The sequence below is a fragment of the Nuphar pumila genome, chromosome 12 (genome assembly GCF_984573655.1).
Source record: "Nuphar pumila chromosome 12, dmNupPumi1.hap1.1, whole genome shotgun sequence".
In the NCBI taxonomy this organism is placed as follows: domain Eukaryota; kingdom Viridiplantae; phylum Streptophyta; class Magnoliopsida; order Nymphaeales; family Nymphaeaceae; genus Nuphar; species Nuphar pumila.
Window position 1 is genome coordinate 30,923,375 of NC_143260.1, and position 23,422 is coordinate 30,946,796.

The 23,422-nt window shown below is 38.4% G+C and overlaps 1 protein-coding gene across 1 annotated transcript in view; it reads left to right on the top strand.

The window, feature by feature from the left end:
• Positions 1–1,682: 1,682 nt before the first annotated feature.
• The window catches only part of LOC149820517 (uncharacterized), a 38,243-nt gene continuing 16,503 nt past the window's right edge, over positions 1,683–23,422 (top strand). The window contains exons 1-3 of the mRNA XM_089983142.1: positions 1,683–2,830; positions 3,395–4,323; positions 7,387–7,443. Coding sequence (XP_089839268.1) covers positions 1,768–2,830; positions 3,395–4,323; positions 7,387–7,443 — 2,049 coding nt within the window. The 5' untranslated portion in view covers positions 1,683–1,767. The remainder of the gene's footprint in view (positions 2,831–3,394; positions 4,324–7,386; positions 7,444–23,422) is intronic.

Sequence of the window (23,422 nt, forward strand, 5' to 3'; positions counted from 1 at the left end):
ATATATATACATCTACCTATACATATATACACCCATATATATGTATACGTATATATTTATATGGGCCATTTTTCATCCTTTTCATCATCCATATCGCCTCATCCCCGTTTGAACCGAGGATGGAGGACATGAAACCGGGATGAAGGCGGAGGTGGAGGTTAAAATCCATCCCCGTGCAGGAATGGAGGCGGAGATGGAGGTTCTAATCTTGAGGCGGGGCGGGCGGGGGTGGAGACCTTGTCCCCCGCCCCGCCCCACTGCCATCCCTATTTGCGATCCGTCAATGTTATATATATCGAGGGATATTTATGTACTTTCGTTCACAAGGCTATTTCCGTAATTTTTTATTTATAATAAAAAATTAAGGAAAATAACGTCTCTGTCTGAAATTCAGTGAGCTCTCTCTCTCTCATAGAGGAAACCCTTTTCCTCATCGATTCTTGCTTCAGGAAAGAAAGAAAAGAGAGAAAGAGAGAGCGGAAGTGTGGAGTAGCCTTCATCTGCACACTGATGAGCAGCCGATCGTCTAGAACACTACGGGTTAGTTAACCGGAAACCCAAGGCCTCGGATTTTTATCTTCTGCTTCAGATTGGACTCTTCGATCCGTTTTCTGTAGAATGTAGTCGAAAATGCTGAAAAGTCTAGGTCAGAATGGCTAGAAACCTCAAGGATCTCGATTTCCGTCTCCGGTTGTGAAAACAGCTTGTTCAGGCAAATGCTCAATTTTCTTGGGTTGATCACAGAGATCGGCTAGTGCTGCTTCGTTTTTACGGTTTTGTTTGTGAAATTTGGTGAGATGAAGTGGATTCTTCTTCGTGCTTGTGAGAATCGAAACAGTACGGTGTTTTCTTGTTCTTGATGGTAGAGATCGTTTATTTGAGCTTCAGCATTGCGTGTTTATGTGTTTGAGGTGCATTAATCTGTGAATCGGAAACAGTATGTTGTTTATATAGAACATTTTAGGTTAAGTATCGTAAGAAGAGTTGAGAAATAGAGTAAACACTGTGTAAACTCTTAAACATCTGAAATATCCATTGGTTTTTTGTGTTTTGACTGTATTTGCTAATTCTAGTTTGAGATTATGTTAGTTAACACTTTGAAAGGATTATTGCTGTGAAATTTTGGCTTATTGAACTCCAGGGAGCTCTTTGGATTGATGAAGTTTAGCCGAAAATTCTCTGCTAGTAGAGAGAGGTTCGGAAATTCCAATTTGTTTTTCCTTTCGATGATGAAAAATCTTCAGTGTTCTGAATGCTTCTTTCCTATCGAGCTTAGTGGAAGCATCAATAAATTTCAATAACACTACCACGATCTCTAAGCTCAATTTTCGGTTGCTTGTACTCAAAATCAGTATTTAGACTTAGTTTTTTTTTTTGCTTTTCTTTTATTGGTTTGTTTTCTGCTATCATATTCATTTTTTACTTTTTTACATAGAATTATTTCTTGATTGAATGAGGCAATTTTGTCAACCAACTCTGCTGTCAAATGCTTTGCAGAACAATTTCAAGTCTTGGGTTTCTACACTGATTGCTGATGACTAGATAGCAAAACGTCATATCTAGATAATTCGTGTTGGTGTGCTAAGATTGTTCGATAGATGTTGAATTTCCAATTGCCTTCAGAAGCTATTTCAGTGGAGAGGTTCAATTAGTAGCAGGGATTGTCGACTGCATCATTTAAGTAACTTTGGGAGCTTTGCAGATCTAATAATTGGGATACCAAATGGGATGGCATCAAGTTCTTGTATGTTGATTTGAGAAGCTGTTATGGAAAAAACAGATAGTAGAGGAGATTCGCAAGGAAATTCAGTGAAGCTTGATTCACTAAGAGCCAATGTGAGTCTTAAAGCTACCTCTTCTGGTAGATTGAGTCCTAGGTACTCTCCTTCATTTTGTAGGTCTCGTTCAAGTAGAACACCTCGTGGAGAGCCTAAAATCCACAGAACTCCTCTTCGGTGGATCAGAAGCAAGCGGCTTTTGCCTTGGTTGGTCATCATTGCTGTTTGGAGCTATGTTGGTTTCTACATACAGTCGAAATGGGCCCATCAAGAAAATAAAAAGGAGTTCCTCGGTTATGAAAGCAAACCTATTTCTGAACATCACCCAGATAGTAACATCAATGATACAGTGCTCAAACAGAGACTAGACATAGCAAAATACCGCAATAGTTCTTTAACAAATATTGGTTTCACTGAGACCCTAGCAGAAGCTGGTGGGTCAATAATGAAGCCAAATAAAAAAACTCTCTCAAAAAATAAGAAAACGGCCCTTTCGAAGTCAATGCGCCGCCATTTGATTAGGAAAAAGACAAAGAAGTCTCCTCCATCTCAAGGCACTGATAGCACTCAAGCAAAAAGGAATGATACAGTGAGTGAAGAACATGAGCTAAATGAAGGGAGAGAGACAAGCAATAGTAGCCTTATAGTTACTACTTATGGGACAGCCAAGCAAAATACTTCTTATGGACTTATTGTTGGTCCTTTTGGAAAGATAGAAGACAGAATTTTGGAGTGGAATCCTGAGAAGAGGTCTGGCACGTGTGATAGGAAAGGCATGTTCGCTAGTACAGTTTGGGGTAGGTCATTTGTTTTGATATTTCATGAGCTCTCAATGACAGGTGCTCCAATTTCAATGATGGAACTTGCAAGTGAACTTTTAAGTTGTGGAGGAACAGTATCTGTAGTGGTTCTCAGCAAGAAAGGCGGACTGATGAGTGAGCTGTCAAGGCGTGGCATTAAAGTGCTGAAAGATAAGGCAGATCTCAGCTATAAGGCTGCATCGAAGGCAGATCTTGTAATTGCAGGTTCAGTTGTCTGTGCATCTTGGATTGGTATGCTTTTGCATGCTTCACATGATTTTACATTCTGTTTTTCAGTAATATTTGAAAATATTATTTGTTTGGCCTTGTGAGTTACAAAATTTTTTCATAGGCATTTACTTGTAGTTGAGCTTTGCAACCAGGTCCATGCTTTGACTATTGTCTTCTCTTTGTACTTGCATATATTTAAGCTAAGCTGATATTGCAGAATATTAAATTGGCATTTGTGAACCTGTATTATTGACATAGTTTCATGCCACATTGGAGAAGGCTTGTTTTTCAGCATTACTGGCTACATGATTACTTTCTTGATTTGGTAAAAGTTTAAGAGAATTTTATGACCAATGGGCAGTGGTACTTATCTGCAGTAGCTGTTTGATCGCTGAGTGTCTCAACTGAACCATGAATTCTTGTGTGTTTCCATGCTTTGGTGAAGCAAACACAATTTTGTATGTTGATGATAATAAATCATCATCTGCCTAGGTTTGAATGGGAGACATGCACTGTCTTTTGCAAATTGCAACATAACACCTCTGAGTAAGGGGATTTGACACTTTTTTTCTCTTCTTTTTGCAGAGCAGTATCTTTTAAATTACATGAGCGGTGGGAGTCAGGTAATCTGGTGGATCATGGAGAACAGAAGGTCATACTTTGATCGCTCAAAGCATATGCTTTCAAAAGTGAAGATGCTAATGTTCTTGTCAGAATCTCAGTCCGAGCAATGGCTTACTTGGTGCAAAGAAGAGAACATTCGTTTGAGGTCCTCACCTGAACTAGTTCCTCTTTCCATTAGTGATGAACTAGCCTTTGCAGTTGGGATTCCTTCTTCATTAAATACTCCCTCATTTACTGTGGAAAGGATGTTGGAGAAAAGACATCTACTGAGAGATGCTATTAGAAGAGAAATAGGATTAAATAATTGTGATATGCTCGTGATGACATTAAGTAGCATCAACCCTGGAAAAGGCCAATTTTTTCTTCTTGAGTCAGCTCTTTTGGCATCTAATAAATTATCTTCTGAAGCAAATCTTAAACTAAAAATTACCACAGTAAGGGGAGGAAATCACTCCATTCTTACCGGTGGCAAAGCACATCTTCCCATGGGCAAAAGGAAAAAAACAAGGGTTCTTTTTCAAGCATTTAGTCATAATAATCAATCATCGGATGTATCTGTAAGGCCTAGATGGACTGAACATGGTCTTGAAGAGCAAAATTTGACCTCATTAAATCCTTTATCCTATGGTGGTTACGAAAATGTGCAAAATAATGATAGAAAGCATCAGATAAGGAGGACACTGTCAGAGCATAAGGGGAGTCAAAGAGGGGCTCTAAAAGTTTTAATTGGCTCCCTTGGATGCAAGAGTAATAAAGTGATCTATGTCAAAGCTATCCTCAGGTATTTATCCCAACATTCAGAGCTATCAAAAACAGTGCTTTGGACTCCTGCAACTACACATGTTGCGTCACTTTATGCTGCAGCTGATGTGTATGTCATCAATGCGCAGGTAATTTGAATTTTTTGTATCTTATCTCAATTCCTTTTTAAATTGAAATTTTCACCCCAGATGTTGATAAAATTTAGTTTCGAGTTCTTGATTTTCAAGCATCTAGAGGTGACTACCCCACCTCAACAGGCTTGTGCTTTAAATGGCAAGTTGTATTTCAGTTAACAACTGAGCTTGTTTGTATCATCATATTCTCGATTGGTATCTGTTCACAAGTGATTCCAAGTTATGGTCAGCTTGTTTTCAGCTCAACCTACCATAAAATCAAGTATCTTATTAGTATTTGTCTAACCCCTCCTAATAAGTAAATTTCTGAAGACTTTGCATTAGTATCATTAACTACAACCATGTGGTAGCTGCATAAATGAGTGTGTTGCTTTAGGATCGGTATGTCTAATAATTTCCTAGTATGCCTTAATAAATCCTTAGATTTACTGTGCATGATAAGAAATCAAATCTCAAGTAGGATGCACTTTGTGGCCACTTATAGCGGGCATACTGCATCCAGGTATTTTCCGGTCTGGTGATATCAGTGAAAGCCGTAAGTGTTTTCACTACAAATTGTTGTTTCAGTATGTTTCTTGAGATGATCTTGGTACAACTAGTGAATAGCTCAGGCTTGGATTGATTGAATTGGCTACATCTATATTCATGGACTGGTTGTTAATCTCATTTGATCATGAGCCAAAATTTGTAATGTTGCTGTTCTATTTAAGCTTCTTTTTTTTTTGCAATTTCTGCACATCTTCTTTTGCTTTTTGTTTTTCCCCTCAGAGGGGGTTTGATACGCTGGCCGGACAAGCCAGGCAGCATCTGTCCTGAACTCACCAGTCGTGCCCCATGAGGTGCGACTGGCGTATCCCACCAAAATGCCCTGCACAGGGACAAAACGGTCCCTCCCAGGGATTGCTTTGTCCTGTGTATCAAACGCAGGATACCCTGCGATGGGGGCCGCTTTGTCGCTGGGTGGGATGTGTCCTGCATGCTAAATATGCCCTCAGTGATGCTCTGAGCTATTTTTACTATGATTTTGGTGATTTGACTTTATAGACTGATGTTTGAATTTCCAATATTATATCTGGATCTTAAATTTCCTCTAGTAGTAATTTCAGGGATTCCAAAAATCAACCAGTATTCTAGGACTGAACCATTATGCTTACTTTTTTGTCGTAATTGCTGATCATCGACTTTACTCGTCTATATTTTCCTCCTTTAAGGTCTTATAACTGGTATCTGTTATTTCTTGCCTGGATAACCACTATCACACACATTATTGGATGGGCTTCTGTTGGACAACAATCTATATCTAGGAAGAATATGATGGAGTCTGGACAAGGTTAAACATGTTATAACCTGCCCAATGAAGAAATCTGAGGTGATGATTTCTCTCAATGTTAATAAACCATCTACCGTAATTTTTTGTTATACATCAGAAAAGCTTCCATCTCTCATATTGTCATGGACGTATTGCAAGGATAAGTATTGCATGTCATGTCTTCCTGGTGTGCTTAGGGACCATAAAACATTTTAGACCAGACAAAAGTTTGTCCGTGCAGTCATTTTTGTGTCATGTATTGCCTTTTAATATCCACTAAAGGTTGCATCACTAAAGATGCCATTTACTTTCTCTGGAAGTAAGTAGAACTGTAATAAATATTTTTAAAGTTTAGAATCAGCAGCGTCACCACTGAGCACTACATATAAAAATTATCAGATGAAGGTCTCAATTCTTGAATCAGGTTAGGAACATCTTTCTCTGCTCCAATCTTTTTGGGATAGTGCAACACTTTCAATTAGCAGATAATAATATGGCCAATTCGTGTTAATGGATTAAGATTGAGTTTTTCGATATAGAATAAAAGAATTGGAGCCCCAAAGGGGTTTGGCGTAGTGGGATGTGACCTAGGCTGCTAGGCAGGTGGTCTAGGTTCAAATCTCATCGACGTCACCCCTTGCGCAAGTCAAAGCATGGCGACTCCCTGGGGGCAAGGCATAAGCCCACGGAGTTTTACACTGCCAGGACAGCGACCGTAAGTATGGCAGGCAGAGCCAGCACAGCTAGGTCTCTGATCCTGGGGGTGGTTTCTCCTTGTAAAAAAAAAATTTGTGTATAAAGTGGAAACTGGTTCTAGCAAAATTATTATTCAGAAGATTTGTTACTTGACTGTTATAGATAAGTTCTATAGTCTGGGCAGCAATGCAAACTAGAAGTTCCAAATGTCAGCCAAACACAGATAGGTACAAATTTTCAAGATATATAAATTAGCTAATATGTTTTCACATTTACTTGTTTGGTTAAAGAATGCAGCCTAATCACCTCAATGTTTTTTATGACACTTAGCCCATTGAATGATGTGATCTGGTTTAGGTTACTGAAAGGCAAATCAGATTTGTATTGATAAGCATTGTCCTATGTCATTAACCTTCTTTAAAAATTCTATAATATAATGTTTATCATCAAATTTCAAATGTACTAGTTATCTACTTTTACTATGGATTTAAAAGTGTTGGGATTGTGATCCCTATGTAGGTTTTCTCTCTGTTGTTTTTGTTCTAATTTTACAAAATTTTAGTTTCTGTTAGTTTGTTATTTTCATCAGATATTATTTGTTACATGCTATGTCACATAGGTGCGGGTGCAGGTGCGGGGATGCGGCACTTCCAAAAAACCTGGGTGCGGGGGTGCGGCAAAATATATATATATATATATATATATATATAAAGTCCAAAAGTTGGACATAAATGACCCTGGGTGCATTGACTGCACCTAGGGTCAGGTTGACCGCATCGGGTGCGGGTGCGGCACCTAGTTGGAGAATCCCTGTGACATATAGGGCAAAAAAAAATTTCTTGGCAATTTTTTTTTAAAGTCCAAAAAATTGGACCAAAATGACCCTGGGTGCATTGACCGCACCCAGGGTCGGGTTGACCGCACCCGGTGCCGCACCTGCACCCGCGTTGCGTCGACTTGGGTGCAGCACCCTGCTAGCCGAATCCCTGTGACATAGGTTACATGTTATCTTTGAGATTGTTTGACAGTTAAAAGATTTATTTGGTTTGCAGGGTCTTGGAGAAACCTTTGGACGAGTGACCATTGAAGCAATGGCATTTGGCCTTCCGGTACTTGGAATCAAAACCTTTGTTGCCTGAAAACAGTATAATTCACTTGATGAATTTATGATTGATATGATAGTTGATGACTTGAATAGTCATGTGCCTTTGCTTCTTGGATCCTTGCTTATAAGCATGGAAGCTTCATTTACAAATGTAGTTTTCAAGCATCTATCTTGCTTTGGATATCCAAGAAAATCTTCTCTAGCACAAGAAACTACAGATGTTATCTTTGAATCTGTAGATAGCTATAAAATAAAGTCAAACATATGGGTGGTCAAACATGATTGCTTGATGGTCAGGTCACACTATAATAATGGAGGGGGTCTCAGTTTCAAATCTCATGAAGGCCATCTCCCAGCTTGACCACACCAAAAAACAACAGGGTGAATCATGTGCAGGTAGGACACTTGGGCCCCGTTTGTTTCATTCCCATGGGAGGGAGGAGCCTTTCATGGTAATGGGCATAGATTTCTAAAAAATCCTGCCAGTTCAGCCTTTTCATGAGAATGCTTTATTTTTGGGGGAGGTATGAAAGGATCAGAGTTGCCTGCCGAGGAAGCGGGAGCGGGAAGCGACACGGGAAGCCGAAGCGGGAAGCGAGGCACTTCTAAAATTTTAGGAAGCGGGAAGCGCGGGATGACTTAGGAGCGAACCAGGAAGCGTCTCGGAAGCGACCTAGGAAGTGTCTCGAAAGCGAACCAGAAGCAACCTAAGAAGCGAAAAAGGAAGCGACATAGGATTCGAGTGAGAAACAAAAGAAAAACGAATAAGAATAGAAAGGGAAGCGAAAATGTAATTATATATTTTTATTTTATCAAAAAATAAGATTTATGTCATCATTGACAAAATAAAACATGTATCTAAGACAATAAATAATATAAGTTGCAATTATCTAACAAATGCATCATATTGCAACTGTCAAACATTTAAAAAATAATACATCAAGAGAAATCATAATTAACATTTTTGTTGCAACCATTTAACTAATGCATACAAACACTAAATAATGCATTAAGAAAACAAATAAATTTGATTAAAAAGCGTGTATTTTTCAACAAAATAATCAAATGACTTTTTATTTGATGTGATTGTTGTAAATCTTGTGATCTCTTCAACATAGAAAATGAGAAATTAATAAACTCAAAGATTACATAGAGATATGGTTAAAATTTTAAGCTATAAAGTTCTAAACGGTAAATTATAAGCTATAAAGTTCTAAACTATAAACTTAAAATTAACATAATCTACTACTTCACTTCAACTCCGCCTGTGTATAACTGTTTAGTTATACACTGTCGGTCCCAAGCCCGGATAAAGGAGGAGGGTTGCGGTAGGCCTGTGACAGCCAGCATAAAAACTTAGTCGTACCCTATGAATATGAACCAATATGAGAATTTCGTTGGGGCGTTCCCTACTGAGCGATGCGCTGTACTCTATAGGTTCGGAGGCAGTGATAAATGGGCAAGGGTTGCTAGGTCGTCGCCCGGAAGCGACGCGTCACACCGGCGCCCGGGTGTGGTGTCAAATAGGCAAGGGTTCCCTCACTTTGTTGGATGGGTGGGGGTAAAGAAGTTAGTCCAAGACCATAAAATTAGGTTAGCCACTTGGAACATAGGATCTTTAACTGGTAAGTTGGTAGAGTTAGTAGATGTTATGTGTAGGAGAAAGATTGATATTTTATGTCTACAAGAGACCAAATGGGTAGGTGAGAAAGCAAAAGTGATAGAACCTTGGGGATATAAGATTTGGTATACAGGAATAAATAGGAATAGGAATGGAGTAAGGATTGTTGTGAGTCGTGAGTTTATAGATAATGTAGTTGAGGTCCGTAGGAAGGGTGATAGGATTTTACTTATTAAATTAGTATTAGGTACGAATATTATTAATATTATTAGTGTTTATGCACCTCAAGTAGGTTTAGATGATTTCATTAAGCGTCAATTTTGGGAAGATTTAGATGGAGTAGTACAAGGGATATCTTATGGAGAAAGGTTTTTCATCGGCGGTGACCTTAATGGGCATGTAGGCATTAGTAGAGATGGATTTGAGAGTATCCATGGAGGCTATGGTATAGGAGAAAGAAACGAAAGTGGAGAAAGGATTTTAGATTTTGGTTTGTCCTATGATATGATCTTAGCAAACACTTGGTTTAGGAAGAGAGAGTCTCACCTAGTAACATTTAAAAGTGGGGTTAATAAGAGTCAGATAGATTTTTTCCTACTTAGAAAGAGAGATAGTGGTTGTTGCATTGATTGTAAGGTTATACCGGGAGAAAGTGTAGCTACATAACATAGAGTCTTAATTTTAGATCTTAGAATTAGACAATACCGCAAAAGGGATAGACATATGATAGATCCTAGAATTAAGTGGTGGGCACTGAAAGAAGCTAAACAAGGAATGTTTGTAGAGCGGGTAGTTAAGGAAGTTGATTGGTGTGTCGAGGAGGATTCAGAATCTATGTGGAATAAGATAGCGGGTGGTATGAGAAAGGTGGCTAAGGAGGTATTGGGTGAGTCTAAAGGCGGTGCACCGCTAGGTAAGGATACATCGTGGTGGAACGAGGATGTCAAATTAGCTATTAAGGTTAAAAGAGAGTGTTATAGAAATCTAAGTAAAAATCGTGATAATGAGAATTTGGAGAAGTATATGATAGCAAAGAAGGAAGCTAAAAAAGTAGTTCGGAACGCGAGGGATACGGTATATAAGGAGGTTTATGACAAGTTGGATACCAAAGAGGGTGAAAATGATATTTATAGGCTTGCAAAGATGAGAGATAGGAAATCGAGGGATCTGGGTATGGTTAGATGTATCAAAGATGAAACACAAAGGGTTTTAGTCAAAGATGAGGAGATTAAGGATAGATGAAAAGATTATTTTGATAAGCTATTTAATGAAAGTCATGCTCAGGATCTTGGAGACTTTTCAATTCCTTTTCATGAGATGAATCGTGACTTCATGCGCAAGATTCAAAAGAAAGAAATTGCAGAGGCTTTGAAGAAAATGAAATCAAGAAGGGCAGTTGGCCCAAATGGTATACCTATCGAGGCTTGGAAATGCTTGGGAGAGAAAGGTTTAGAATGGTTGACAAATCTTTTTAACAAGATTTGGCGGACAAATAAGATGCCTAATGAGTGGAGGAAGAGTACTTTGGTGCCTCTATATAAGAATAAGGGTGATATACAAGATTGCACAAACTATCGTGGTATACCTATCGAGGCTTGGAAATGCTTGGGAGAGAAAGGTTTAGAATGGTTGACAAATCTTTTTAACAAGATTTGGCGGACAAATAAGATGCCTAATGAGTGGAGGAAGAGTACTTTGGTGCCTCTATATAAGAATAAGGGTGATATACAAGATTGCACAAACTATCGTGGTATAAAACTCATGAGCCATACTATGAAACTTTGGGAGAGGGTGATTGAGTCTAGGTTGAGGAAGATTGTCATGATATCGGAGAATCAATTTTGTTTTATGCCGAGAAGGCTTACGATAGAGTACCTAGGGACGTTCTCTGGTGGACAATGATGAAGAAAGGTGTTTCTCTCAAGTACATTAGTATAATTAAAGATATGTATGAAGGAGTAGTAACCAATGTTCACACTTGTGGAGGGGTGACAATCAATTTTCCTATAACGGTTGGGTTACATCAAGGATCTGCTTTAAGCCCTTTCCTATTTGCTATAGAGATAGATGAGCTTACGAGATCAATTCAAGAAAATGTGTCGTGGTGTATGTTGTTTGCTGATGATATTGTTTTGATTGATGAGTCTAGAGCTGGGGTTAATGCTAAGTTAGAATTATGGAGACAGACATTGGAAACAAGAGGTTTTAAGTTGAGTAAGAGTAAGACAGAATACATGGAATGTCGATTTAGTAAGCAACGAAGTAGTGATGGGAGTGTAGTGAAGCTTGGTGAGCACGAAATACCAGTGGATGATTCTTTCAAATATTTGGGATCTATCATTCAAAAGTATGGAGAAATTGATGGAGATGTAAATCATAGGATAAAGGTTGGGTGGATGAAATGGAAGAGTGCAACTGGAGTGTTGTGCGATCGTAGAATGCCATTGCGGTTGAAGGGAAAGTTTTATAGGACGACTATTAGGCCCGTGCTTTACTATATAGTACGGAATGTTGGGCTGCCAAGAGACATCATATTCAAAAAATGAGTGTAGCTGAGATGCGTATGCTGAGATGGATGTGTGGAAATACAATAAAAGATAAGATTCGGAACGAGGAGATACGTAAGAAGGTAGGCGTTGCACCCATTGAAAATAAGATGAGAGAGAATCGTTTACGGTGGTTTGGACATATTCGACGAAGGCCTAATGATGCTCCAGTTAGAAGGATGGAGAAATGGAAAAATATATTAGTTAAAAGAGGTCGGGGTAGGCCTAGGAAGACATGGATGGAGGTGATAAGAAAGGATATGAATGCTTTGAACCTCACCGAGGACATGGCATTGGATAGAAATGAATGGAGGAAAAGGATTCATGTGGAAGACCCATAATGATTTTCTTTGTTGGTTCATATCGCCGACCCCAATTGTTTTGGGATGAAGGCGTAGTTGTTGTTGTTGTTGTTGTACTACTTCACTTCATCATGTAAGGTTCAAAATAAAAGTACATATCAAACCAACAAAATATTACAAGACCATGACAAAAAAGTAACATAAAAGTTTCTAAGTTTGACTACTCCAGCTACATCATCAAAAGAATAATTAATAATTCAAAAGTTCATTAATCTGTCATTTTTCTCTTCTCCTTCAAGTCAACAATAGATCGAGAACTTTCTGCATCATCACGTGCTTTTTGTCCTCCACGACCATGCCTTCTGCTCCTTCCTTCATTTCCTATAATTAATATGTTAAAAAATTAAAATGTTCAAAAACCATAATTTAAAATATAAAAAATACATGTATAGAAAAAAGTAAAAATAAAAAATACAAGATCAACATACCTTGCCTAGGTCTCCTGCTAAAGAAACGATCAATACGGCCTCGATGAATTGATGGTCGCTCTTGTATATCTCCAGTTATACTAGCTCTGTTGGATTGATTTGTATCATCTTCAACTTCATTTGTACGTATGATTATTGGAGGCAATGGAGCTCTTGGCTATGCATTTTTGGGTTTGGATTTAGAAATAGTGCTTGATTGTTGTGCACTATCATCCAAATCTCTCCAACACATGTCCTCTAATATCAACGTATTTTCTTCTACAATAGGAAGTTCTGGATTGATATCCCATTTTCGACTAGGCCCTTATTTATAGTGATTGTTGCACCTTTTTATAAAAGAATATAAAATATGAATGTTAATAAATAATCAATGGTAGAAAAAGAGAAAAAAAAATACCAAAACAAAAGTACAAAACAGTTTAGTTATACCTGTCAATCAATCGAAAGATTATAATGAATATACTCCAAGGTATCAGCACGATCTTCATTTAGCCTATTTCTTTTAACATTGTGAATATAACTATAGGTGCTCCACACTCTTTCTGCAGAAGATGTGCTAATAGGATGAGATAAAACCTTAATGGCTAATGCTATCAACTCAGGTGTATCACCACCATAAAAACACCACCAATTAAGGACCGTCATTGTAGGATTCAATGCATCTATTCTTGCTGCATTTCGGCTAAATCTTTCACTTCTTGATGCAAAAGCCACAAGTTGTGACCTATAAAGTGTAGAGAGCTCTTCTTTTCCAGCAGATATGACTTCAAGCGCGAGCATTGCACCATCTAAGATATCATTATCCTTTTCTGCAATTTTTTTTAATAACTATAATAAAAAAATGCAAATGAAATAATAAAATAATTAAATCATTAAACTTTAAACTTTATTAAATAGATAGAATAAAATTTTTACTAGGAAAAACTCGTTTGACCCCTCCTGCTGTCGGGATCTTGAGATATTCTGACTCGTAATTTTTTGGAGTAAGCATGTGGGTTAGACTATGAAGAGGCAGGTTCATTCTATCTCATCTATTCGAGACAATCTGATGAATCTTTTCATACAAATCTGATTGTCTTTTTAGATTGTCTTTGATTTCCCCCAACATGTTATCCATGCCTTCGTACACTTCATCAATTATAGGGCCTTCTTGATCACAAAATTTAATCATCCTATATATGAGTTTTGTAATCAATAATGTTAAACGAACAGAATCCCAATATTCTTCGTCACGAATAATTGTTTCTGTTGTAACAACCCTTTTTTTTCATAGTTTCATCTATGCATGATTGCTTTTACTCGCTTCATCTATCTGAAATTACTGTGAGCCTCAAACTCTCCCTCACATCAAGCAAGCGCTTCAAAGTAGTATAATGTGAAACAAACCTTGTTTTTGTAATCTTTATTAGCTCTATTTTTTCATTTCTTCTAAAGATTTCTAGTGCTTTTGAATGATTTGTGATATACTTCACAATTTCTTTACTCTGCAAAAATGTTTTTCCTAACCAATGAAACTCATGTGCCAAATTCTTGAAGATCAAATTAAGTGTGTGCACAACACAAGGTGACAAAAAAATATACTTATACGTTTGTTTTAATTCTTTAACTGCTAACTTGCATTTTGCTGTATTGTCTGTAATCACTTGCACTACATTAAAAGGCCCCACAAGTTTAAATCCCGTTTTCAAAAACTCGACAATGTTTGCAGTGGACTGCTGCACATTAGAAAAATCGCTTGCATATAAGAACATCGAGCCAAAACAGTTTGAGACAAGTATATTTATCAAGTGTTTGTTCTTGATATTTGTCCAACCGTTTGAGACAATGGAAACTCCAAACTCCTCAAACTTTTCTCGAAATTCATTAAACTCTCTATAAACACATTCTTTCTCACTGTCAAGCAACGTTGTTTGCGCTTTTTCATATGATGGGGGTTTATATCCAAGCACTTTACTAACTGAAGATATCATCTTTTCCCAATACGGTGATCGAAGCACATTGAAAGGTATGCCATTTGTACACAAAAATCTGATAATTTTATGATCTACATCATCTCTTTCTACCTTTTTAAAGGTATCACTAATATCAACTGTGCTTCGACTTCCACTAGATGATGTAGTCATACTAATAGGCTTCTTTGGTTTATCAATTTTTGATCTCCTCAACTCAAATGCACTTGATGAAACTTTCACTTGTCGAACTTGCCTCTTAATTTTTCTTGTTAATTCTGCATTTTTTGCAACTACAGTACAAAAGGGCAATCCCAACACTTTGTTCCTTTAGAGCTCCCATGAGATGTACAAAAACTCGAGTATATGACCCATGATAAATATTTTTGCAGTGCCTACACATAAAAACCTGGGTTTCATCTTGCTTTCCTTGCCCACTCTTCTTTTGTTTCAATAAATGACGTCATAGCACAGTTGCATCATCTTGGTCATCTTCAGAATAGTAGTCATCCAAGCCATATTCTTGTTCATCTTCCTCATCAAAATAATTTTCTTTTCTTTCCTCAAACTGATATAGACAATCAGAAGACCCCTTGCCCTTTCTTGCATTGTCATTCTGAACACCACTAGATGATTCATGCTCCAAATTGTACAAAGAATCATCATCGTCATCATAATTGTCGTGATCATAACTTGTGATGGTCATTAATGAGGCAAAGAAGAGGCAAATATACTTGCATCATGAAAGTATAAGAATCAGCCTAAAACACTTTAAAATTTTAAATAAGCATCATTCATAGAGGTGAAAGATATATCTATAATATACTATGATGAAGCAGACAAAATTAAAAAGAGAAAAGGAAAGGAAGTTCTTTGATAAGTTTGCATTTATGAAAAATTGTTAAACAGGCAAATAAAAAAGAATGTAGATAACAAAAGAGCTCGATTGTGCAGTACATCAAGTACCAGTTTTATAAAAAGCCAAAATAATTCAGATAATTTGCTACAGTCTGGAATAGGGTTAGTAATGGAACCAAGCAGCTCATGACTAAGCTCGGGCCGGTTTGCCATGAACTCATTCATGAGCGGTTTGTATAGCTGGCAAGCCAAGCCAAGCCAAGCCGTGAGCAGTTCATTCAGCTAAACAAGTTGAGCCCGAACATAAAGTGTTCAGCCACTCATATATATATATATATATAATTATTCTCTAACATTTGACAGTGTATTGATAATGTCATCATTGGCAGCCATGTTGGGGGCCATTGATATCCAGAATGGATGGTTGATGGTGGGGATGTTAGAGCATTTTCCCATGGTGATTTGGCAGAGCATCTGATATGCTCTTGCTTTGTAATGTTTTCTGTTTCCTTGAATCATGCTGCTTTTATTTCTGCAACCTTCTTCCTAAGTAAATTATCTTTTATGATTAAATTGGGATATTAATAGCCTTTCCGCATATTAAGAGTTAGGAAGTATGAAATATATTAGCAAGTGTCGTACTGGACTTTAGAGAACAGTGTGTAGAAAGTGGAACTTTGCTACCAATGGGGGTTCCGCTTGTCTGGTAGTAGCAGCAGCTAGTGCATGTCACCTTGTGTTGGGATGTTGCATGTTCAAAACCCAATGGTATAATTGTATAATTGGTAGGGTTCTGTCTAACCCCAGCTTGCCTTAAGAAAAAAACAAAAACTAGAACTTCGCTCAGGGATGAACCCAGAAACTTTTATTGGGGGCCAAACATAAACCAATTTTTTTTTCTTAAGGGGGCAGAACTTTTATTGGGACCCCCAGTCCTAATGTAGGTCTGTCTCTGACTTCGCTCTGACAAAACGAGAACCTCCAGTGAAGCGGATTGTCTCTTTTGTGATTGAAATTCGATTAAACAAGTTGTCTAAAAGATCGTGGGTGACATGCACTAGTGTTTTAGCTTTTCACTTTTCAGGTTGTCTAAAAGATCGTGGGTGTGCAGGAATATAAACATTGGATCTTGAGAAGGATAGAAGATGTCTGGAATTTTGAGAAAAAATTCACTGCACTTTGGGAACAACATAAAGGGGGCCAAGTGATGTGTATCTTCCAGGAATATATAACATCAGTTGTTTGTGCAACAAATGTACATGAAAGATTTGTTTCATGATACTCTTGCCTTAAAAAAAACAAAAGCAAAAAACATTTTGAGGGCTTACTTTCTCACCCCAGAGAGTCGCTGATGTAATGAAATACCCGGAAATAAACACAATGTCCTATAATGGACATTCACCCATAGAATGCGAAGATCAAGTCCACAATGGACATATACAAAAGCCAAAAATGGCTTGCAAACATGAAAATGTTATAAAAGCAAGAAATGGGCTTCAAGAAGCCTTACAATGCAAAGGGGTCTACCCCCTTTATTTGTAGACAAGAGAGTGAGAGAGAGAGTGGGAGAAGAAAGGGAGAAGGAGTGGGCATTTGGGGGCCCCAACAAGGAGTCGTTGGGGGTCCAACGACTCTTGGTTGGGACCCCCAATGCAACATGCATTTAATGTATGTACAAAATAAATAAAAACAGAAAAATAAAAATAATAAAGGGAAAAAGAAAAGGAAGAAAAGCATAAAAAAGACTAAAATGCCCCTATTGGGCAGAATTACAGAAATACCCTTAGTCGGGTATGATGGTATTATATATATATATGAGTACATATATTTTAACACCCTCCCTCAAGTTTTACGGGGACATGACCGAAAGCTTGTTGAGAAGGAACATAAAACGAGGACCAACCTTGGTGAAGAAGTCTGCCAACTGATACTCAGATGTGACGTACGACAAATCTATAGTCCCTCTTAGATATTCATCATGAACATAGTGGCAGTCCATCTCAATATGTTTAGTACGCTCATGGAAGGTGTGGTTGCTTGCGATGTAAATGACACTTTTATTGTCAAAGCACATCTTCGAAGGTGTAGAGATGATCATGCCCATATCACTGAGGAGACTTTTAAGCCACACAAGCTCCATGGTTGTAGTAGCCATTGCACGATATTCCACTTCTGTTGAGAACAATGATACTTTGTGTTGCTTCTTGCATCTCTAGGAAATCATAGTCACCTAAGAATACACATAAACCAGTAGTTGAGACTTTATCATTAGTATTTTCTCCCCAATCAGCATCAGTATAAGCAATTAAATCAAATGATAAAGAAGAAGAAAGAAAAACTCCCTTAGTTATAATATTTTTAATGTATCTGATGATTCTTAAGATTGCGCTCATGTGCGCGGTTGTAGGTGCATGTTGAAACTGACTGACTGAGTGAACTGCATAAGCTATGTCTGGCTGAGTGATGGATAAATATGTCAAAGACCCAACGAGTTGGCGGTAGGGAGTGGGATCTTCGAAAAGAATTTCATCTTTCAACCTCAACTTTGCATTGATAACTTCAGGGGTTTCTATTTTCTTGTCATCTGAAATGTCAGATTTAGAACAAATGTCAGCAGCAAGTTTCATCTGAGAGAGAATGTACCCTCGTGGAGAGTAGGCTACTTCAATACCTAAAAAATATCTTAAGAAACCAAGATCAGTAAAATAACTACTGAGGACCCTGCACTTTTCACAAATCAAGCAGTGTCAATGTAACATGAACAAAAATTTAAACTTGTCATTACATTGCTAAATCTATCATGCCAAGCCTTTGGAGCTTGTTTCAATCCATATAATGCTTTGTTAATGTTGAGAGTTATTATCGTGAGGGAGTTATTGGAAATTAGAAAAGTTATAAGGTGATCTGGTGTATATTTTAACTTTTCATTGGTCTCTTGTGTAATTTTATTTATTGACCCTAATCACTACTTAAGGGTGATTAGGGCTAATCGTGAATAAGACTTTTCAATCTTTTCACATCCAGGTTTCAACATGGTATCAGAGCCTCTCGGTCTTGGGAGAATCTGACGCCTAGGTTGAAGTTTGTTCTTCCTCTGTATCATAGTTCAGTTTGTTCTTTCTCTCCTCCTAGCCCATATCTGTCTGTTCAATCTTTCTTCTGATCAAACCCATTTTTTTTTGTCTCTTCTCTTGTCCTGGGGTTTGACTAGTTCTGCACAATATGCAGATCTGATGAGACACCCTAGATCGTATGTTCCCTTTTTGATTCTTGTGGATGACACCTCAGTAATGTTGATGGATCGTGGTGCAGCAGATCTACCATTATGTGGAGAGTTCGTGGATCAGATCTGACATCATGATCGTGTTGCATCAGATCAGCGATCATTCTGTGATTGGGTGAAGCAGATCTGAGATCGTGGAATAACTGGGTGTCGTGTAGCCTGGAGAGTTGATGTTGGGTCAGATCTGAACGGTGTGGCTGACTGTCTGTGACTCATATCAGAGTCGTGATGATGAGGTAGGCATTAAATCTAAAGTTATAAGGAGAGAGTTGATGTTGGGTCAGATCTGAACGGTGTGGCTGACCGTCTATGGCTCATATTAGAGTCATGATGATGAGGTAGGCATTAAATCTAAAGTTATAAGGTGGTGCTGGCTGTGTTGGAATTATATTGTTTTTTTGTGTGACTGGTTGTCATTGGAATCAGATCTGATTATATTGTTTTTTTTATGCTCAGATCTGAAATCTATCTTGGCATCTTAATTTAATCTTTTTATATAGTGTGGTATAGTGGTGACCTGTTTATTATCCTGCTTGTGGTGTTTGGGATATATATATTTATATTGCAAGACAGGGGCTTTATCTCAGATTGCTTGCGATTTCTTTTGGTTATATTTATCCAGCTCATTGGATAGCTTCTATCAGTCGTTACTATGGCTGAAATAAAGTCCGGTGATGGTGATCTAAGGTCTGAAGTGTCTGTAGAGTACAAAGCCTTTGCTAATCCATTCTCTTATGGGTCGTTCGTAAAGCTGGACGACAATAATTATAAAAGGTGGTCGAGGACTTTCATGATGTCTCTCAGGACATCATCGAAAACATATCTTGTTAGAAAAGGAACCAACTGAGAAAACTGGGAAATATGCCACATGGCAGGAAGATAATAACATTGTTATGTCTTAGATTATGAACAGTATTCAGCCACATATTGCAGACGGCTTAATTTACTATTCTACCACAAAGGAGATGTGGGACTCATTATGTGACACATACTCTCAAGACAAAAATGTCAGCAGAATTTTTGCAAGTCGAGCAAGAAATATTTAAGCTGCAGCAGGGCGATCAGAATCTTTCCCAATATTATGCATCAGTCAAATCTGCCTATGAAAGGCTCAACTCTGGTAGTCTTCCCTGCTGCACTAATTATAAGACTCATCAAGAGCAGACTATGGTGGCTCATTTTCTATCTGGATTATCACCTGATTACTCAGTAGCCAAAGTACAAATGCTTACTGGCTCTGAGATCCCTACTCTAGCTGATGCCTATAACCGATTAAGCCGTCTTGTTGTTACACTTCCTCAGCCTCATGGGGACTCTCAGACTTCTGCTCTCATTGTTACTGGTGGAAGAGGACCTGGTTTTTCTAGTCCTTTCAGAGGCAAAGGTCGTGGAAGAGGCAGTGGAGGTCGTAGCAGGCTTCAGTGTACCTATTGTGGCAAGCAGGGGCACCTTGAGGATCGTTGTTGGGATAAGAACCCTAAAAGTCATTCACAGAGCTCATCATTGTTCACCAAAGCAACTGCTCAGATTGCTTCTTCCATCACTGAACCTGTGCCTAGCTCTTCAACCAATACGATCACTCTTAGTCAGAGTTCTGCTTCAATGTCTGCCTCTACTGTAGTGACCGATGGGGCATGCTCTGCGAGTACTCAGGTGGATGATGGGGGTAAGATGTGGATTATTGACTCTGGAGCATCTCGACACTTTTGTGGAGATTCGCATAATTTCTCTACATTGGTCCATACATTTGTCCCTCGTCATGTTAAATTGGCAGATGGTAGATTATCCCCAATGGTGGGGGAAGGAGATGTGCATCTTACCCCTACATTACGATTTCAACATGTCCTCCATGCTCCACAGTTTCCTAAGAATTTATTATCCGTAAGCCAGCTTATAAAAGAACTAAATTGCTGAGTTATATTTGACCCTGGTTCTTTTGTATTTCAGGATTTGCTGTCTGGGAAGAAGATTGGTGGAGGCCATGAGGAGGGAGGTGTTTACTATCAACCAGTTGGAGTAGCATCTTCATGTGAGGAATCGAGTTCTAATTCCTACCAATGGCATCTCAGATTGGGTCATCCTTCTCTTTCAAAACTTCGAAGAGTCATTCCACAAGTCTCTCCTACAGCATCCTTTCAGTGTGAAGCGTGTCAGTTGGGCAAGCATCATCGTAGTTCCTTTTCTTTAAGTCAGAGTTATTCTAGTCAGAGTCCTTTTGATCTAATTCATGTTGATGTTTGGGGGCCTAGTCGGGTTCCTAATAGATTTCAGTCTAAGTATTGCATTGTCATTATTGATGACTACTCTAGAGTGTCTTGGGTCTTTTTAATAAAGGAGAGATCTGAAGTCTTTTGTGTTCTCCAATCTTTTATTTTTGAAATAAAGACTCAATTTGGTTTCATTGTTAAAATTGTTCGTACTAACAATGCTCTTGAATTCGAATCTAGCAAACTATTACAATTTTATCGGAATAATGGGATTTGTCCTCAATTTTCATGTGCCCATACGTCCCAACAAAATGGGGTAGCTGAAAGAAAACACTGACACCTTTTGGAAGTAACTCGAACCCTTATGATTCAAACAAACATGCCAGCTTCCTTTTGGGGAGATGCCCTTCTTACTTCCTGTTACCTTATTAACAGGATGCCATCTACTGCTCTTGATGACCAAATTCCTATCAGACAACTTTATCCTGATTGTTCTTTATTCAAAGTTGCTCCTAAGGTATTTGGGTGTGTTTGTTTTGTGCAAAAACTGGGACCTACTAGGGACAAACTAGCTGCAAGGCAATTAAGTGTGTCTTCCTTGGGTATCAAAAAAACCAAAAGGGATACAAATGTTTTGACCCCATTGCTCGTAAAGAGTATATCAGTGCAGATGTCACTTTCTTTGAGACTATTCCTTACTTTTCGCCTTGTGCGTCTCGTGTGAATCCCGATACATCTAAATCGTTTCCATTACTCATTCCTCCTATTCCTTTGGAGTCGGTACCTTTGGGACCTTCATTATGTTTTGATCCCTCTTCAACTCGGTTTCATGATCCTCCATTGGTGTATACTCGCCGTCAAGCCTCCTCTCGTGGGCCTTCTCTATCTTCTCTTCCTGTTGACGGGGATCCAGATTATGTTGATGAATCTATTGCTTCTCTTGATGATAGTAGAGCAGATTACTCTGCACCCAATTTCAAAGTTTGTGTCCACAGACAGGATTGGAAAGAGCATGCAAAACTTTCTATCTGCTTTATCTGCCACCACCAGTCCTATCAATCATCAACAGGCTTTATTAGATCCTCAGTGGAAACAAGCAATACATGAAGAAATGGATGCCTTGATTTCTCAAGGGACGTGGGAGCTTGTCGATCCTCCTTCTGATGCGGATATTGTTGGGTGTAAGTGGGTGTACATTATTAAATATCATTCTGATGGCACTCTGGAGAGACACAAAGCGCGTCTAGTGGCCAAAGGCTACACCCAAACATATGGGGTGGACTTCTTTGAGACTTTCTCTCCCGTAGCCAGAATGGGTACTATACGCTTAGTTATTTTTGTGGTTGTTCATCATGGGTGGAGTATGACCCAGCTTGATGTGAAGAATGTCTTTGTGTATGGGGATCTATCTGAGACTGTCTACATGCAACAACCACCTGGTTTTGAGCGACAGGGGGAGTGTGGCAAAGTGTGTAAACTAAAAAAGGCAATATATGGGCTAAAGCAAAGCCCGCGTGCATGGTTTCACAAATTGTTCGAGGTGATGTCTAAATTTGGCTTCCAGAGGTCACCATCAGATCATTCTTTGTTCATAAATAATGGCTCTAAAGGCTGTGTGATTATGGTTGTTTATGTTGATGATATAATTTTAACTGGAGATAATGAGCAAGAGATTTCCAGTACCAAGGCATATCTGCAAAAATACTTTATTACAAAGGATCTGGGTCCTCTCAGGTACTTCTTGGGAATTGAAGTAGCCAAAAATAGAGAAGGTATGGTCCTTTCTCAGAGAAAATATGTACTTGATCTTTTACATGAGACAGGGATGCTTGGTGCAAAACCTGCCAATATTCCCATGAATCCTAACCTACTCTTGTATGACGAGCAATCTGAGGCAGTTGATAGTAAGTCCTATAGGACTCTCATTGGTAAACTTCTCTATGTTACTGTAACCAGGCCTGACATATCATTTGTTGTTGGCAAGTTGAGTCAATTCATGGATAAACCAAGAAAAGTTCATTGGGAGGCAGCTATTATGGTTCTTAAATACCTGAAGACATCTCCAGGAAAAGGTCAGTTGTTTAAAAAGGGGGCAAATCTTGATGTAGTTGCATATACTGATTCTGATTATGCAGGGTCTGTGGATGATAGAAAATCTACTACCGGGTTTTGTGTCTTTGTTGGTGGCAACTTAGTTTCTTGGAGAAGCAAGAAACAAGCTGTAGTAGCAAGATCAAGTGTTGAGTCAAAATATAGATTCATGGCACAAACTGCTGCTGAAATAATTTGGATAAAATCTATGCTTACCGGATTGGGCATAAAGGTCTCTCTGCCTGTGATAATGATATGTGATAACAAGGCAGCCACGTATATCGCTAATAATCTTGTATTCCATGAGAGGACTAAGCATATTGAGATAGATTGCCATTATATTCGAGATATGGTTCAAGCAGGAAATGTATCAACGGTTCATGTTTCTTCAGAAGATCAAGTAGCAGATGTTTTTACCAAACCCCTTCCTATAGCAGAATTCTCAGTGCTGTAACAAGTTGAGCATGATTAACATCTATGCTCCAACTTGAGGGGGAGTGTTGAGAGTTATTATCGTGAGGGGGTTATTGGAAATTAGAAAAGTTATAAGGTGGTCTGATGTATATTTTAACGTTTCATTGGTCTCTTGTGTAATTTTCTTTATTGACCCTAATCACTACTTAAGGGTGATTAGGGCT